The 19,307-nt window shown below is 50.4% G+C and overlaps 1 protein-coding gene across 1 annotated transcript in view; it reads left to right on the top strand.

Moving 5' to 3' along the window:
* Positions 1 to 17,921, top strand: part of LGR6 (leucine rich repeat containing G protein-coupled receptor 6) — a 201,204-nt gene extending 183,283 nt beyond the window's left edge. Inside the window, exons 16-18 of the mRNA XM_084611351.1 lie at positions 29 to 189; positions 13,896 to 13,976; positions 15,073 to 17,921. Of these exons, the coding sequence (XP_084467477.1) occupies positions 29 to 189; positions 13,896 to 13,976; positions 15,073 to 16,310 (1,480 nt within the window). The 3' untranslated portion in view covers positions 16,311 to 17,921. The remainder of the gene's footprint in view (positions 1 to 28; positions 190 to 13,895; positions 13,977 to 15,072) is intronic.
* Positions 17,922 to 19,307: the final 1,386 nt, after the last annotated feature.

Genomic DNA, 19,307 nt, shown 5'->3' with positions numbered 1-19,307 from the left:
CTAAGAGACCTGCTTTTCCCCTCCCTAGAATCCTAGAAGTGCCCTATGCCTACCAGTGCTGCGCCTATGGAGTCTGTAGCAACTTCTTCAAGGTATCCAGCCAGTGGGAGACAGAAGACATGAGCCCGGAAGATGAGGATGCCTACAAGAGGAGCATGGGGTTGTTTCCGGGTCATGCTGATAACCACTGTAAGTAAATTAGGCTGAGCTGTGATCAATTCATGGGCCAGGTTTGGCTGTACATTTGGGCCTGATTCTGCATTCTCTTACACTGGGGTACATCAGGAAGAACCCCAGCGAAGGCAGTGAATGGCATTAGATCAGTGTAAAATAGAAGCAGGCCCACAGGTTTCCATGTCCGGCTGGTCGGGGGTGTATCATTTCCTGTGAATGCTGACACCTTGGGCTGCAATCAGTGTTACTAAGGGCCCAGTGGAGCTAGGCTGGAATCTCCAAAATATCCTGGATTGGACAGAATGGCTTGTATCTTGACAGCAGCTGGGGGGCAGGCCCCATGGTGGCCTCACATTTAGGAGAGAACAGTCCCCTCCCATGATTCTTTTAGCTTCAGGACTATTTCTCCCCTCAAACAAGCTGACCTGAGTTAGTGACTGGGCCATCTGGTATTCCTGTGACAGTGTAACTCCCCGGCAGAATGCTGATCCTACAGCGTCTCTGTCTCTAGTGTAACACACCAGATAAGGATGATGCTCAGGGTGAATACTGCTTGAAAGAGAATAAAGAAGGATGAGAAAGCGCAGAGCTGGACCAAGGATTGGAAATCGCCGAGGGTACAATGAAAACCGACTCTTTTGTGCCTGGCAATCAAAACACCAGACAAAAGTGCCCCACAGTCAGGCACGAATAAAAGGAAACACTGCTCCATCCGGCAAACACTGTCAGCCTGTGGACTCTGAGGAGATAAAGGCTGGGGCTAGATTATGCAGAAGTGATAGCGTAGTTAAGGTTGAACGAAGCTTTCTGTTTCAGAGCCAGTTTTTCAGAGTGCTGTAAAATGCACATGTCTTTAAAATTGCTGTGCCCATGAGAGCCAGGAATAGAGTTGCTGATAAAATTTGGGGTCATTTGGTGCAGTGGATCAGCAGATATATCCTTCTCCCCCTCCCCGCACCCCAAAAATGACCAGCCTCTAAAATGTTCTGGTTCTTAATGACCAGAGATGTAATGAGAGGTATATATATGCAGGAGCCACATAAATTGACATCAATAGACTTCCCCTGATCTCATCTTGTGAACGACACCAAAAACCAGCCACTGACTGCAATATTTCCAAAGTTATTAGACTGGTTGCATAAAGTGGTATGCAGGCTGCTGCAATCCAGATCCAGTACCGGAGCATGTCAGTTTCAAGCCCATTGGTTACAGTGCTCTAAAACTAACTGGCACATTCAGATCATCTTAAAATTTGGTGTGCCGTTAGAGGGCCTGGGGTACGGTTTGTGGTGTAAATTTGGGGTCATTTGATCAGGCGGGCTCCCAAGACACATTCTCCTCCCAAGTGACCTGTCTCAAAGAACTCCCGCATGTACATGCATAGGCAGATTACCTTTTAGGGTGCAAAGTTGGGATCATGCAGTCAAGGGTCTCCTGAGATAAAGCCCCTCCACACACACCCAGATGACCTGCCTTTAATTAACAAAGTTCTCTAAAATGTACATGCACAGCCCAATTTGCCTGAAAACTGAGGGACCGTGGGTCAATCCCATGGCTTCTGCTTTTATCACTCTGAAAAGCTGCCATCGTAGGTTTCACCCTGATGACATGCATCAGTATTTGCAGGAATCGATGCTTGTTGCACACCGAGCAAACACTGGCAGCTTTCCCCAGCAGCGTGAGCTGGATCCTTTGGGGTGGTGGTGGGGGCGGAGGGAGCCTTCCGATAAAGGCAAATAAAAAGAGGAGACCCACAGTTCCTGTTTAGCTACTGATATCCAAACCTACGGAGCGAAGAAAGAGCATTTTGCAATGCAGCCGGGAGACTGGTTTTTTTATGTGTTTGTGTAAATACGTGACCCCACGCGCATTGACTAATTCTGGAGTGCCTTGAAAGGAGAAACACATCAGGCTCGATCCTCCTTCTGGGCCAACAAGTGCCCGGTGCATTAGAAGGCGACATTACTCCCCTACCCCTGGGACTGCTGTGAACTGAGCTGGTCTCCTGGCATACAGAGCTGCCAGATGGCTGATACAGTAGCACAGAGGTGGGCAAACTAGAGGCGGGACCGTCCTGCCCAGCCCCTGATCTCCTGGCCCTGGAGGCTCGCCCCCGGCCCCTCGCCCGCTGTTCTCCCTCCCACACAGCCACGCCGCCGTGCGGGCAGCAGGGCTGCAAGCTCCTGCCACTCTGAGCGGCATGGTAAGGGGGCAGCAGCGGCGCACGCCTGGCGGTGGTGGGGTTGGGAAGTCAGGGGACAGGGAGCAGGGGGTGGTTAGATGGGGCGGAGGTTCTCGGTGGTCAGGGGTCTGGGAACAGGGGGGGTTGGCTAGGGCATGGGAGTCCTGGGGGGCCTATCAGGGGGCAGGGGTGTGGATAGGTCGGGGCAGTCAGGGTACAGGGAGGGTTGGATAGGGGGTGGGATCCTGGGTGGGGGTGGTTTGGGTCAGGGGTCCCAGGAGGGGGCAGTCGGGGACGACAAGTGGGAAGGGACAAATAGGGGGCAGGGGTCAGGCTGTTTGGGGGGCACAGCCTTCTCTGCCTGGCCCGCCATACAGTTTCGCGCCCCAATGTGGCCCTCGGGCCAAAAAGTTTGCCCACCGCAGTAGCAGGTGATCAGTCAGACATAAGGGAGCCCTGGCCATGCCTCCTGCACCAGCAGCAGGGAGGGAGGTGGCCCAGGAGTCCACTGGCGCTGTGCCCTTGTACGCTGAGGCCTAAGGCTCACTTTAGGTGCCCGCTGTGCTGGAGGTGCGGCTCCAACAGTTGTACGCAGTGCAGAATCTGGGCTGGGCCTTTTTTTGCAACTCAAAGAAGAATGCACGGTCCACCCTTGCCTTGCCAGGCATGCTATGTTGGCCCAGAGCAGGGTTAGCAGATCCCGTGTGATGATGCCGCATTGAAAGCGTGGTTCTATCCATTTTTATTTCATAGGTTGCTATGGTGCCATCGCCCCTGGGCCAGGAGGTGAGCAGCGTTGCTCAAAAAACCAGAGCTGCTCAATTCCCAACTGCAGGAAAATCTGAGATTTCAAAATTTCATGTAGCCCCAAAGAGGGACCAAACGTCCATATCGCCTCATTTTACACAAAATGAACTATTCCAAACTCTTGCCTTTATCATTTTGACCATATTATATATTAGTAGAACCATTTCAACTTTTATATTATATTAGCAATTATAGTATCATAGATACTAAGGTCAGACGGGACCATTATGATCATCTAGTTTGACCTCCTGCACCATGCAGGCCACAGAATCTCACCCACCCACTCCTATCATAACATTCAGCTCAAAATGAAAGGTTTGGGTCATTTCCCATAAAAATGCTGATAAAATCGACACATTCCCGAAAAAATGTTTCCATTTAACGGGCTCGGCATTTTCCAGTGGAAAACATTTCCTTTGGAAAATTTGCTAGAAGCAAATTTTGAAACAAAATGAATAGATATGGAATGGAATGGGTTCCCTAGGGAGGTGGTGGAATTTCCTTCCATAGGGGTTTTTAAGGCCTGGCTTGACAAAGCCCTGGCTGGGATGATTTAGCTGGGGTTGGTCCTGCTTGAGCAGGGGTTGGACTAGATGACCTCCTGAGGTCCCTTCCAACCCTGTTAGTCTATGACTCTATGATATTGATCTGAATTATGTGTACACAGCTATGAAAATGGTACAATAGACCCCACATTATTTACCAGTGCAGTCTGTATGCCCCCCCGCTCCAATCTGTTGGAGCCTGTGGATAAGCTTCATGAGTGGAAACTAACAAACTTAGCTCTTGTTAGTGTGGCAGGACCAGGAAGCACAGCAAGCTGGGTAGTAACCCTGAGTAGGTGACGTAGAACCATGTGTTAACATCAGTGCGGCAGGAACCTCTTCGCAGCCTGGTCATTTTTCCCAACATTAATGTGTCCCATACTTTAATGACCTTGGCGCACGCAGCGGGGGCATTGGCCCGGCGAATTACAGCCGGTTCAATGAAATGTAAAATGAACTGGCTGCACTGTGAGTCTCAGCGATTTTGTCCACCTTTTGGGGACTAGCTCGCTCACTGCCACTTGAGCCATTGGATCGCTTAGTGGCTACTCTGTCAGGCTCCGATCCTGCCAGGGGCTGAGCGCCCTGAACTCCCGTTGAAGTCAATAAGAGTTAAGGGTGTTCAGCACCTTCCAGGAAGCCCTGAGCTGGATTGATTCCGACCCCTCTTAGTGTGTCCCTAGGGTATTAGGACCAGGGAGTGACGCAGAACAATTCTGAGGGATGAGAGTCTTGGCAGCCCAGAGGGAGGAAGAGCCACCTAGGCCTATGCTAAATGCCTGTTAGAATAATTCCCATGGTCTGAAGGTGCATGGACTGTGCAAGCATGTCCTTAGCTAGGCATGGCCCTGGCATGTCTCGGTCATTAAACATTCAATAATGGACCCTTGCATCTCCTGTGCATGACTCACTTTTGCTCGTGTGGGTTTTTTAAACACATGTATAAATTGCTATTTTAATGTATTAATTACTGTTTTATTCCCAAGGCCTCCTTTGTGGCCTTCAGCAATTGTAGCCAGGCCTTGGTACATGAATTTAGAAGGACAGTACATTAAGTGTCTCAGTAAGAAGGAACAAAGCTCTCCGCCCTTTCCCCCCAGAGATTAAGCTTCTTGCTTAAGAGCAAATAATTTAGGATTTTTGCCCTGCAGCCTGTAGCAATGGTGTGAAAGGCAGGAGACTGGTGCCGTACAACCTGATTGCTCCAGGCAGATGGGGCTCACTAGCCCTGGCACCTAACCATAGCCACCTAGGAGAAGGGACTCCAGTTTCAAAACAAGAGCATCTGACTTGACCAGCTGGTGTGTAAAAGTTGTGTCGTTCACACGTGCTCTGTGGGTGTTTGTCTTATTTCAGTACAATGCTAGGGCGTCTCCTGGACATGACGGGCAACCGCTTCACCGGGCAGCTGTGCAAAATGGCAAAAGGCCACCACATTCTGGGCATGTGGCTAAAGAACTACGTCTGGCTTCCCTGAATGTGGGAACAATGATTGTGAAATCAAGCGAAGTGGCCAAGACGTTGAAAAGGACAGTGCACATTGCCTGTATACAAAAAGACAAAATGGAAGGGATTGAAATCCATGAACATCTGGGAGGGTTACAAGACAATGTATCAGGGCTCAGAAGCAAGGCAGAATGGATCAGGAATAGTCAGAGCAGAAATATTACAGGAAAAGGTAGTGAAAATGCAAGGGAAGAGTGACCTTCTGATGAAAGTTGGAATAGCACTGGGCAGAGAACAAAGATACATGCTGGGGTTTGGTTGTACGACTGAGAAGAAGAAATTCTGAGAAGATAGCGCTGGACCGAGTGCTAAGTGAAGAACCACAAGGTGAGTACCTGATTATTGGAGCTGACCCCAACGGACATGTTGAGAACACAGTGACGGCTACAACAATTGTCATGGAGGGTGAGACTTTGGAACCAGAAGTGAAGCTGAAGGATACTTTAGGGTTAGCCAGAGCCCATGGCCTGAGAACTTAATTAAATACAGATCCCAGACTGACTACTTCCTGAAAAGAGGAAGAGATCTAAAAAACATGAGAAACTGTAACGTGATCCCAGGAGAGCAGATAGCAGAGCAACACAGATTGCTTGTCATGGACCCTTCCAGATGAAAAGGCTACAGGGCAAAAGACAAGTTGTGGAACAAAGGATAAAGTGGTGGAGGCTCACTGATAAGTCTGAAATTTAAGGATAAGGCTCTAAGGAGGTTGGACAATGACCAAACCAATCACAATAATACCAGTGAAGACTGGGGGGGAAATATCCAAACATATTACAGAAAGTGAACAAGTTTCTTCTGTGGGCAACCAACAGGAGGGAAATATCATGGCCAGGAGATGGCAGTGGTCCAGCAATATGCAGGAAGCAGTAAAGAAGAAGGCGGCAAGGTTTCAGCGATGGCAGAAAGTAAGAACGGTGGAAAGTTATGAGGAATACACTCTGGTAAAGAAAACGCCGAGAACCGTGAATGTGGAAGCTAAGGATCAGGCGTTTAAAGCCTCATACACAAGTCTATTAACGGAGGAAGGGGAAAAAGGAATCTATAGATTAGCCAAGATTAGGCAGATAAGCACAGAGGACTTGGGAGTTGTGAAGTGTCAACTGTGAGAACGGAAGAGTGCTGATGGAAGATGGGGAAATCAGTACGTGGTGACAATCGGTTCTTTGAGAAACAGTTCAATGGGGAGAATATGAAGAAACCATTGAGGGAAGTACGCACAAGCAACAACCTTACAAGACCTATCCCCATGGCGGAAAATTTAGCTAAATCTAACCCTGTAGCTGGGAGCACGCTTCCCAGCACGGTTACACAGCCACGTGCAAGCTCTGCTTGAACTAGCATGCTAAAAATAACAGCCTAGCCAGGGCAGCACTGGCGGCAGCTCGGGCTAGTCACCCACGTACGTACCCACCGGGACCCCCTGGGTCTGTACTCGGGTGGCTAGCCCGAGCCACTGCCCATGCTACTGCAGCCTAGTGCTCCTTTAGCATGCTAGCTTGAGCAGAGTTAACACGTGACTGTCTACCCATGCTGGGAAGCCCGATTCCAGCTTCAGACAATGCTAGAGGTGATGAAACGTGGGAAGGGAGTGGGACCCGATGGTGGACCAGTCCAGGCATGTAAAGCATTAGGCCATGGGGGAGTGGGGATGACCACAAACTTTTTTTTCAATTTAATTTTCCATATTGAAAACATGCCTGATGTGTGAAGGAAGAGCACATTGGACCCTGCCAGCAAGTATATGATAAGGAGATGTGCAAGAATGTAGTAATTACCGACCCATCAACTAGAGTTGCCAACTTTCTAATTGCACAAAACCAAACACCCTTGCCCCACCCACTGGCCTGCCCCTGCCTCGAGGACCCACCCCTGCTCACTCCATCCCCCTCCCTCAGTCGCTCACTCTCCACCACCCTCACTCACTCGCTCATTTTCACCGGCCTGAGGCAGGGGGTAGTGGTGGGGCAGGGGGTGAGGGCTTTGGCTGGAGGTGCAGCCTCTAGGGTGGAGCTGGGGATGGGGGGATTGGGGTGCAGGAGGGGGCTCCGGGCTGGGGCTGATGGGTTCAGCATGTGGGAGGGGCTCTCAAGCTGAGGCATGGGGTTGGGATGCAGGAGGAGGTGAGGGCTTTGGCTGGCGGTGCAGGCTCTGGGTGGGGCCAGGGATGAGGAGTTTGGGGTGTAGGAGGGGGCTCCAGGCTGGGGCAGGGAGTTGGGAGGTTTCTAAGCTGGGACAGGGGGTTGGGGCGCAGGATGGGGTGAGGCCTCCAGGAGGGATTTGGGGTGAGGGAGTGGACTCAGGGCAGGGGTTGGAGTGCAGGAGGGGGTGAGAGGTGTGGGCTCCAGGTGGCACTCATCTCGGGCTGCTCCCATAAGCATCGGCATGTCCCTCGGCTCCTAGGTGGGGGCGTGGCCAGGCGGCTCTGCTTGGTGCGTGTTGCGTCCACCTGCAGGCGCCGCTGCTCCTCTCCCTAGGAGCTGAGGGACATGTTGCCGCTTCCGGGGAGCCGCATGGAGCTGGGTAGGGAGCCTGCCAGCCCTGCGCCAACCACACTTTTAATGGCCTGGTCAGCAGTACTGACCAGAGCTGCCAGGGTCCCTTTTCGACCTGGCGTTCCGGTCAAAAACCAGACACCTGGCAACTCTACCATCAACTTAATGAATCACATGATGAAATGACTGGAAAGAATTATGGAGAAAAACTTCAGGAGGAGTTGGAGTATCAAGCAGGTGACCACCAATTCAGGTTTATGCCAGGAAGGTCAACGATGAATGCAATGTTTGCAGCCTGAACATTGCAGGAGATACACAGGGAGAGATGCAAGAAACTTCACTTATTGTCTGTGGATTTAGAGAAGGCCTATGACAGAATTCCTAGAGAATTGTTATGGTGGTGCCTGCGGCCACGCAATCTTCTGGAGACATATGTTCAGACTGTCATGGACATGTAGGAGGGTAGCACAACAGTAGAGAGAACAGAAGAAACTGCACCGACAGTGAGTCATTCCCTGGGAGGGTGGGTCTACATCAAGGATCAGCCTTAAGCCCATTCCTGTTTGTGACTATGGTGGACACCTTGACTCAGTAGATTTGGGGAGATGCTCCATGGAGCATGCTTTTCACCAATGACATTAGATGGTGCCATGAAGATAAATCTGAACCGAAAAGGGACTGAGAACTACGGAGGGCTGCATTAGATGAAAATAGCTTATGGGTCGGCCAACAAAAGACTAAATATATGAACGCTCCATTGAGAGGGACAACGAGAAGCCAGTAAAACAGGGTGGTATTCAGTTCATGTCTGTGCAACAACTTCCATAGCTCGTTCAGTGTTGAGTGATGAATGTGGATGTTAGGAGTCGTGTGACGAGTCCTTGTTGAAATGGAGGGGCTTCACGGGAATTCTATGCTTTAAGGATATGCCAAGTAAACTAAAGAGCAAAGTGATAAATTCATGATTAGGCCAGCCATGATGTATGGATCAGAAGGCTGGCCTGTGAGAAAGAGAGAACAATCACTGCACACTGCTGAAATGAGAACCCTGGGTAAGATGAGAGCTGATAGGCTATGCAATGAAATGGTATGAGCCATGATGCAGGTAGCCCCCATCATGAAAAAGCTGAGGGAGTATCACCTGATATGGTTGGTCATGTGAGATGACAAGATATGGGATAGGATGGCCAGAGAGTACCAGAGCTAATAATCGTGGGACAAAGACCACAAGGAAGACTTAGAAAATGGTGGTTTGAGATGCTGAAGGAGGACATGAAAAAGGTTGGTGTCAACTTGGAATACCCACTGGACAAGAATGCTTGGAGACCAAGAATGAGAGCCACCGACCCTGATGGTTGGGACATGATGAAGGCAAGGAAGCAGCAGCATATAACAATTTGCATTCAGCCACTTCATTGCTGTCAGACAGCCTGCAAGAAAGGCTGAGGGGCAAGTTTTGAAATGATAACTAGCTCCTTTCATCAGTAGATCTTAAAGCACATGACAAAGGAGGCCAGTATGGGGAAACTGAGGCACAGAGAGGCAAAGTGACTTGTCCAACGTCAACCACCAGTTCAGAGCCAGAAATAGAAACCAGATCTCTTGAGTTCCTAGTCTGGTGCACTATCCACTAAACCCCACTGCCTCCCAATGAGCTCTATTTCTATTTAGCCTCCTAAATGTAGCAAACAGGTTTTGCTTAGCAGCTATCAGCTTCGAGAGCAGGATGAAATCAGTGGCATTGCTTTGCCCCATTGTGATTGGTCTCTCTGAGTTCACAGCTTTGGCAGGAGAAAGGACAACAAAGATGGCAGCAAAAATTAGCAAGGCCATAAAATATAAGCCTGATGCTCTAAAACCAACAGACTATCAGAACTTGGCAGGAGAAAAAGCATTCCGTCTTTCTGTCTGATGCACAGTTACCATCCGTGAAAGGTCACCATTCACCAGCAGCCGCCGTGCTGTGGTATTTCAGATTGAACCTGTCAACTATTTAGACATATGCCCTTCAGGGCAGGGACCATCAAGAATAGAGCTGAGCAAATACTGATTTTCCAGTTTGATGGACAAACTGAAAAATAAAATAAAAATCACTTCCTTTCAAACCAAAAATGAAATTTTCTTGGGTTTTCTTACCAGCACAAAACAAAAATGAACAAAATTCATTTCAGGTTGAATGAAATGTTTCATTTGACCCAAAACAAATTTTTGTTGTTGTTTTTTTATTCTGTTTCGTTACTTTTTGGGTGCTTTTTACCCTTTTTTAAAAAAAATTAAACAAATGGAGTGAAATTTAGAAATGAATCATGTTGAAATGAAAAGTCAAAACATTTTGTTTCAAAAATGTCTAAATGAACCATTTTAATTCTGTCGAGGGGGGAGGAGGTTTCCCCTATTTTTTTATTCGTCTGAAACTATTCGTCAAATTCAACTAGAATTCCCAAATAGTTTCATTTGGGGGCAACTTTATTATTTGACCAAAAATAATTGCCCCATTCTAGTCACACCTGTAGGTCAGTAAAACATGTAACACAGTGGGTTCCCGATCTCAGCTGAGGCTCCCAAATGCTAGCGTAATACAAGTGCTAATAAAGACATGGGATACCGCTGTTCCCCCATACGAAGAGTAGGAAATAACTGAGGGACCTTAGGTCCCATTGTGTGGTTACTGTTGACCAAGCTGATTTTGTCAATTCAGAATTAGACTGGCTGCTGTCTCCGGGACCCCAACCAGACCCCCTTTCTCTTGGCTGTAGAAATTCCTGTTCCCAGTGAATGATTGGACCGGGTAGCTCACTTCTGCCTGAGTGGCACTTTGCATCTGCGACAGTCACACATAAAACACAGACTGGCTTTTTATTCCCACTTGTAATGGATTCTGCATGCGTCCTGCATCATCTCCGACCCTGCTCCCATGGAGGTCAATCGGAGTTTTGCCACCAGTTTCAAAGAGAACACATGGTGCTTCTTTGTGTACTTGCGTTGTTTTGACTAAAGGATGTTTATGGGAATATGCGCCTTTTCCAGACATATTGCCTAGCTTACGCTTTTAGCACCTCAAGATAAACAAACAGCAGAAGATCATCTGTCTAGACAGCTGGGCAACACAGCCTCTTCTATCCCAGTTGCTGACATGCTCGGAGCTGTAATGTGGCTACCGTAGGAAAGCAATGCAGCTCCTTGCCAGGGTGCCTTTCCTTCATAACATTATTCATAAATTATGAGGTGTGAGAACCCTGGTTATGGCAGAAAACAAGATCTATACGGAGTGAGAAATATCGAAGAGAGCGTCACTCTTCGTTAGCTCTGCCCTCTGCTCTACGGATTAGCGCCCCAACGCTGTGCTTTCAGGCTCCTGGGATCAGCCCATCCAGCCATGAGGCCGGTGGGTGACCTTCTCAGCGCCCATGCCCAGAGGCCTGTAGGCCCCTTAGCAGAGTCCAAATAAACACATATGGGGATGTTACAAAACTAAGGCAACCTGCCCTGCTAGAACACAGCTGGGCACTGTTAGAATATTCCCACTCACTGAGGAATAGCTCATTTATTCCAGCGCTTCCCCAGCTGACGTGTGCCCATGTTCCCAATGAGGAGAGGAACTCCCAGTTTACATTTCCTGCCTTGGTTGGGGTTGCCCTGGCCCAGGACCATCTTGCAGTATGGAGCATCTGTTAAATGCAAAGCCGTCGAGGCCTTTCGTACAGCAACGTTCCCAAACAGGAAAGAGCTGGGCCAGAGAAACTGAAGGCTTCCAGTGTCAGGGGATCAAGACACAGTGTGCCAGGGCCTGAGAGCAGAAGAAGACTCGATGGGTTTATGAGACTGTAAAGTGCAAGGGAGGAAATATTTTCCACCCCACTCTGGGTGTTTTCTTGCCAGACTCCAGAGCAGCAGTGATATTTTAATGCTTGGGCAAACAGATGAAAAGTTTTTTCCAAGACTTCCTGAAACCAAGAAGGCCACAGAATCTGTCGGGAGGTGCTGAAGGCAGCACGTTATTTATCATTATTATTATTATTAAATAATACTCTTGGCTAAATGTTACAAAGGGTTTAGGGACTTGAAGATGCAGGCAGGTACCCTAGTGGGATGGTCAAAAGTTCCTAAGCAGGTTAGGTGCCTATTGGGTTGGGTCCCTAAGGTGTTTAGGCCCTTTACTAAATCCCATTAGGTGAGTATCTGCATCTCTAGGCAATTAAATACCTTTGTAAGTCTGGCCCTATGTTCCCTTGGCCATGGCCTCTGCAACCAGCAATGGTTGCTTCTTGCATTGTGCAGCCACCCCCATCCACAACCTCCCCCACCCCACTGCCCTCAGGTGGAGGAGCCCATCTCTGCAGATCTAGCCCTAGGGGCTTGGCTGAAGAGTCTCCCCGAGACCTACAAGGCAGGAAACGTGGGCTGTGGTGAGATGCTCCCAAGCAGGGGTGCTGAGAACCCCCACAAGGGATCCAAGCCAGGGTGTGCAGCCACGGCAGCCCCTCAGCTGGTGCTGTGCATTGTGGTGGTGCAATGGGAGAACTCACCCTGGTTTTGGTGTTTCCATAGCTAAGGATTAGCAGCAATCAACTGGGTTATTTGGGGCCAGATGCCATTGATATGTGAGGGACAATGGAGAAAAGCAGGTCTTGGATTAGACCACAGGCACCTGATTCTTACACCAGGAATAGACCTGGCCCTCAGGGTGCGAACATAGAGACTACAGCTGCATTCTATCACACACACACACACACACACACACCCGCCCCCCATACACACAAACACACTCCCTCTCAGGTGCTGCTCCATCCAGCACGGGAGTCTCTTTCTGCTCCTCCAAGACAGCCCATGAGTTGTGGTCAGGGTGCAGTTGCAGAGGAGCACACAGCAAGCCAGACTCGGAGGTTATTTACACCTGTGTGCAACCAAGACCGATCCAACCAGCTTCATATTTACAGTGGCCCAGCTGAGATCAGAATCCACTGGCTCACGGAGTTGCCCAACTTCAAAACCCGCAAAGGTTTCCATTGGCAAAATTCAACAGGACCAACTCCAAATGATCAAAAATGGGGAGCCGGGCCCCAAAACATTGTGAGATTTTAAATAAATAAACAAACTTTGGGCTCTTTGTCTTTACCTTCCAGTTTGAGTCTTTAGGTTACTATCGTTATTAATGCGTATTACCGTAGCACATAGGCATGGGTCAAGACCCCACCATATTTAGATGGTCAGCTCTTTGGGCAGGGACCACCTTTTGTATCATCCTGCCCCAGGACTAGGGCACCTAGATGCTCCAGGCGTACAACAATAACACTTGTGCTAGGTGCTGTACAAAGGCAGAACAAAAAGATGGACCCTGCCCCATGGAGCTGACACTCCTGGGTCACATTTTCAGGCTTTTCTCTGCTACCAAGAGGGCTAGGAACATCCACTTTCTTTTTAAGGCAAGCTGAGATGCCCATGTAATCGCATGATTCTGGGACCTGGGGCTTTAATTAAAACATCAAATATTGTGAGACTCGTTTTTAAAATGGTGAGGGGCTGGCTTCCCTGCCAACCCAACAGCGTTCTCCAGGGGCATGCACCCTCTACCCGCAACACAAAGGGCAAGCAAGACCGCAACATCCCTTTTAATTGTGCAGGTTGATCTCACAAACACAGGCAGTGGGAGAGGGTTCGAAGAGCCACGAGAATGATTAAAGAGTTGGAGAACCTGCCTTATGATGAGAGACTCAAGGAGTTCAATCTATTTCGCTTAACAAAGAGAAGGTTCAGGGGTGATTTGATCAGTCTGTGAGTACCTACATGGTGAGAAAATATTTAATAACAGGCTCTTCAGTCTAACAGACAAAGGTCTAAAACATCCAATGGCTGGAAGTTGAAGCTAGATAAATTCAGACTCGAAATAAGATGTAAATTTTTAAGAGTAATGATAACTTACCAAGGATCATGGTGTGGTTCTCCAACATGGGCGACTGCTAAATCAAGACAGGATGTTTTTCTAGAAGATCTGCTCTAGTTCAAACAGGAATTAACTCAGGGCAGGTCTGTGGCCTGTTCTAAGCAGGAGGTCGGACTGGATGATCACAGTGCTCCCTTCTGGCCTTGTAACCTTTGAAAAGCTCCCGGCACCGGCCTGGCACTGAACTTGTGTCCCTGCAGTGTTCTGTTCTGAGCTCATTTTCCCTTTTTCCTTTTCCTGCCTAGATGACCTGGACATGGACGACTTCCAGCTGGAGTTTGAGGAGTCAAAGTTGCACCCCACCATCCAGTGCACACCCAGCCCTGGTGAGCAGCACGCTGAGGGGAGACCCCCTCCTCTAAAGCACAGAAATAAGACTCGAGGCTCTTCTAATGCAGCTGACTCCCACGTCCTTCCCCCTACATCCCACCATTTGCTACATACACACGTAGACCAGAATCCAGGCTGGGTCCTGGGGGCAGCAGTGGGATTCCTCTTTCCCAGGCTGAAGCCATGGAGCTAGTGCCCTCCCAGGTGGAGAGGGAGGACTCATGGCAGCCCCATCCTTCTACAGAGCTCCTCCCACTTCCAGCCTTTCCCTGCACTAGGACCCATGCCTAGGAAGGCTGTATGTTCTAGCAGAAGAGGGGACTGGATTGGCCCCATCACACACTAGCATAGGAAACTGCAGGCCAAACCACCTACCCTGGTACCACACAGAGCAGCCAGTGCTTCACATGTTCACCCAAGGCTCCCGCACATGTGGGTTGCTTTGCAGAAGCTAGTCTTGAACTTCCAGGGGGAAATTCCTTCCCAGCCCCAAATATGGTGATCAGTTAGCATGTGGGCATGTGGGCAAGACCCACCAGGCAGACACCTGGGAAAGAATCCTCTGTAGTAACTCAGTGTCCCGTCTCTGGCTGGTGGAGATATTTGCTGCTAGCCATCGCAGACCGGCTCCATGCCATTGTAGACAGTCTCATCACACCATCCCTTCCATAAACTTATGAATTCAGAGTAAAGGGCTGACATTCAAGCCACACATCCCAGCCCATGCACACAGATGCCAGCACAGCCCTCCCTGCTTCTGCACTCCCTGACCTGCTCAGCAATGTTCACCTCCTCCTTATACACAGTGTGCTCTTATCCACTGGGCAGCACCAGAGCCCCTTAGACAGCTGGGGGGAGAGGACATTGGGGCAGACCTCAGGGGTAACACTGGAAGCACAGGGCCCTTGGAACGTTTCCTGGGTCAGAGGTGCCCTCGAGCGGGTCTAGGGCATTTGTTCTGACCCACTTCTGCTTGGTAGCGCTGAACAGGAGTGGGACCAGCTGGGTCAAGCCCTGGCTGGGATCAGGCCGACGTGCCGTATCAGCGACGCAACAGTAGGGTCGATGATGTTGGGCCTCGTTTCCTTGCAGGTCCCTTCAAGCCTTGCAATCAGTTGTTTGAGAGCTGGATCATCCGCCTGGGGGTCTGGGCCATCGCGCTGGTCTCAGTGCTCTGCAATGGGCTGGTCAGCCTGGCCGTCTTCGCCTCGCCCAGCTACCTCTCGCCAGTCAAGTTCGTCATCGGCTCCATAGCCGGGGCCAATATGCTGACGGGCGTCTACTGCAGCATGCTGGCTGTCGTCGACGCCCTGACCTACGGACAGTTTGCCAAGTACGGGGCCAGGTGGGAGACGGGGGCGGGCTGCAGGGCCACGGGCTTCCTGTCCGTCTTCGCCTCAGAGGCCGCCATCCTCCTGCTGACGCTGGCCACCGTGCAGTGCAGCGTTTCAGTCTCCTGCTTCCGGCTGTGTGGGAAGTCACCTTCCTTCATTAGCGTCAAAGCCGCCACGCTGGGCTGCCTGATGCTGTCCTGTGCAGCGGCAGCCTTGCCGCTCTTCTCCGTGGGGGAGTATGGTGCGTCCCCGCTCTGCCTCCCGTCCCCCGTCCCCGACGGGGAATCCTCCACCCTGGGCTTCATGGTGGCCCTGGTGATGGGGAACACCCTCTGCTTCCTGATCATCACGGGCACCTACATCCGGCTCTACTGCAGCCTGCTGAAAGGGGAGTTCGACACCCTCTGGGACTGTGCCATGATCAAGCATGTGGCCTGGCTGATCTTCACCAACTGTCTCCTCTACTGCCCAGTAGCCTTCCTCACCTTCTCCTCCATGCTCAACCTCTTCCTCATCACCCCAGAGGTCATCAAGTCGGTCCTGCTGGTGGTGCTGCCCTTACCTGCCTGCTTGAACCCCCTGCTTTATCTGCTCTTCAACCCCCACTTCCGAGACGACCTGCGCCTGCTTCGGCACAGGGGCCAGACCAAGGGCAGCTGCCCCCAGTCGTACGCCTCAGATGACATGGAGAAGAGCTCATACGACTCCACCCAGGCTCTAGTGACCTTCTCGGACGCCGATCACATATTTGAGGTGCCTGACGCCTTGGGTGTGCACCCGGTCCTGGATGCCTACAGCTTCCCCTCGGTGACGCTCATCCCCTGCCAGCAGAGGATGGGTGCCAAGGGGCAAGAGAGTGGCTACTCTGCCCGCCACCCCTGCCTGACCGACGACGAGCTGCTGATTTCCTCGGAAAGCAGGGATCCAGCCAGCAGCGGCCTCCAGGTCAGCTTCTTCCCCTCTCTGCCCGCACCGTCCTTCACGTCTCACTTATAAACACCCCGCAACCGGCCACGCAGGCAGCCCCTCATCAAATGAGCCAAACAAGAGCTCCCCCAGCCTTGGGGGGACGAGACGCAGGCTGATCTATGTCAGGCATCGACATGCCCCCATCACATCATAACCCTGGGCAACAGGCAGAGCAATGCCTGGCAGCGCAGATTAGTCGCCATCCCAAGGGCTCAGGACTTTCATGGCAGGATACAAGTGCACGAACGCACAAAGAAACACTGTGTCCCCTCTGCCCCTGCATAACAGGGGACCCCCTGAGCCCAGAAAGAGAGCGAGAGAGACTCCCCATCCTGGGATTTCCCTAGACAGACTCCTAGCATACCAAGTCACAGAGCAGGAAGGACCTGCAGGTAAGGAACCAAAATGCTTCTAGTCCAGGGAGATTCCTCCCCCCCACAAGGGAGTGACCCCCTAGCCTCTGTGGTGGAGCCGGAGCTCTTGCCAGGCTTGCTGCCCTCTGACCCTACAAGCTGTGATGCTGGCCCACACTTAGTCCTGCTGGTCGCGTGTCCTGGAAGAGGATGGGCGAGGGAGTGGAGCAGGTGGGAGTGAAGTGGCACCAGGCAGCACCCACAGCAGTGGCAGCAAAAACCCATTGCAACCCCACGGCAGGTGGGAGAATCCTCAGGCTTCACAGGACACTTTACAGACACCCTCCGGTGAGCACCGCCGTGCTCTGGGAGGGGAGTCAGAACTCTGCCTTCCCCGTTACGCAGCTGGGGAAACCAAGGGAGGGAATGAAGGGCAACGTTTTCAAAAGCGGCCGTTAATTTGGGGCCTCGCATTTGCCTTTCTCCAGGGCCTACTAGAGGAGACAACCACCCTTCCACAGTGCCAGCCTTCCAGCGGCACTCTCACAGCCCTTCGACCCCTTCCCACTGGAACTAATAACGAATAGGGCCGTCTGCTCCCCTGCCAGGCGGGATCTGCAGGCAAGTAGCTGACCCGTCACAGGCATGGCTGAGCCCGACTCCCTTTAAAGGGCTGGGACAGCTTTGTGATTGCTTACTCTAGCGTCCAGATCCTCAAAGGCACGTAGGCAGCTAACTCTCATTGGTCTCAATGGGCAGTAGGCCCCCTAAATACATTTGAGGCTCTGGGCCTCCGTGCTTCTATGGATAAACCCTTCCAGATCTTTTTTCCCCAGTTCTTTATTAGCCGAAATATGCATCGTCTCCCACTCTCTGGGCTGCCTGCCATTTGTTCTCCTGAATCAGTGTTAACATGATCAGCCACCATGCTCTGGGATATTGTCTTACTGGAGGTGTTAGTCTGCGTCAAGCACAGTCTGCTTTTAAAGGACACCAGATTAATATCATTCTGATCATTTATTTTTAACATTAATTCTACCCTCTATCAAATACAAACCATGGACACATCCATCTGTCACATGCCTGTACTAAGAGAAACTCTGAATTGGATGTAATGCCTTTAATACACCATGTATATGTTATTGTATGTATATATGATGCCATATATAATATCCAGCATGCGTGCGTGTGTATATTATGTGTATATTTATATATAACCAGTTTCCCTGCCCTGCTGACCATTCCTTCACCCTGTTTGTGTATATGAACTGTAAAGCATCCTGTACGAAAGACGCTATAGAAAAATAAATTGTAATTTTAAAATAAGTTTAAAGTGCTACAGTTTTCCCACAGAACAGGGTTAAAAAGCCATGACTGGTTGGTTAGGTATCATTAACATTAGCATCTCAGCAAATAAGCTTTTGGGGGTACAGAAGAGAAGGCAAAACCAACACCGTCTGAGACAGAACCCTTTGGACTTGGCCAACTCCATTTTGCGTCTGTGATATGGATGTAATATAGACAAGGCCCGAGAGCCAAACTGGGCTTACTCTGTGCATCTAATAAAGCTTCTGCATTCTGTAACACAGGCAAGCCCTGAAGTGAGTGAGGCTGGCAGTAGGAAAAAAACATCCTGCTAGCCTCACTCACTGAACCCATTTGCTCTGGATTCATTGACGCAGAGATCCCCAAGGCAGTTCGGAGTAGAACCACCTTTTAATTGTTCAGTAGGACTTCGTGCATGAGCAAGCACTCAAGTGAGGGGAGGTAACTGACTTCCACACATTCGTGTCACTCACTACCTCAGAATTGGTGCAGGCTGGGCTGTGCCCTGTCGCCCACCTTCAGTCCCTACTGGAGAAGCAAACTCCTGTTGAGCTGTGTAGGAAATATTTGGATGCAACTATTACTAGTACTCTGTTTGGGGGTGAGGGGAAGGGGGTCACTGAAGCAAAGGCTTTAGGCCCCCTGCTGCCTATACTCCGAGCCTGAATGGAGGGGCTGGAGGGGCTCCCTGCAGCTTCTGGGAGAGCAAAGGCCTAAGAATTTAACATGTTCAAGTCCCAACTTCACTGCTGAGTTTCAGGTAGGCAAAGACATGAAGGTTAGGCCTAGAAGTTAACAGACTAGTTCCAGGCAACTGTTCTCTTTTAAAAATCCAATCTCATTCAACTCTCTCCTCAGAGGATAAGTTGACTTTGAAGGCCCTGCCCAACCTCTCCTCCGCCACTCACTCCATTCCTCCATGTGCCTGTCACTGCCTCATCTCTTTGCACTCAGCCCCGGCTGCTGCAAGCACCCCTCCTTTCTCCATCGAGCTCCCATTCATTTCAACAGGAGGCGTTGCAGAATTAGGCCCATGGATTCACGTTTCCCTTCATGCTGCCCCTGTGCATGAAACAGCCTTCCACCTCTTCTGTCCTTCCGTGCATACTCTCCTCCCCCAGATTCTCTCTGTCCTGTGTTGCCAGAGAAGGGAACCTGTTTTCTCTGGGGTGGGTGAAGCGCTAGGTCGAGTTACAGAATTAGCATACAGAAACAACATTCCGCACTTACTAGCCTTTTTGTTCTGTGTTTGTACAGTGCCTAGCACAGTGAGTTTTGCTCCATGACTAGGGCTCCTGGAAATTATGGTAATACAGAAGCAATAGCACAAAGACACAAGAATTGC

Source organism: Lepidochelys olivacea (assembly GCF_965140295.1).
Source record: "Lepidochelys olivacea isolate rLepOli2 genome assembly, chromosome: 21".
NCBI lineage: Eukaryota > Metazoa > Chordata > Testudines > Cheloniidae > Lepidochelys > Lepidochelys olivacea.
The sequence above is the reverse complement of the archived record's forward strand: the minus strand, read 5'-3'. Positions and strand labels throughout refer to the sequence as shown.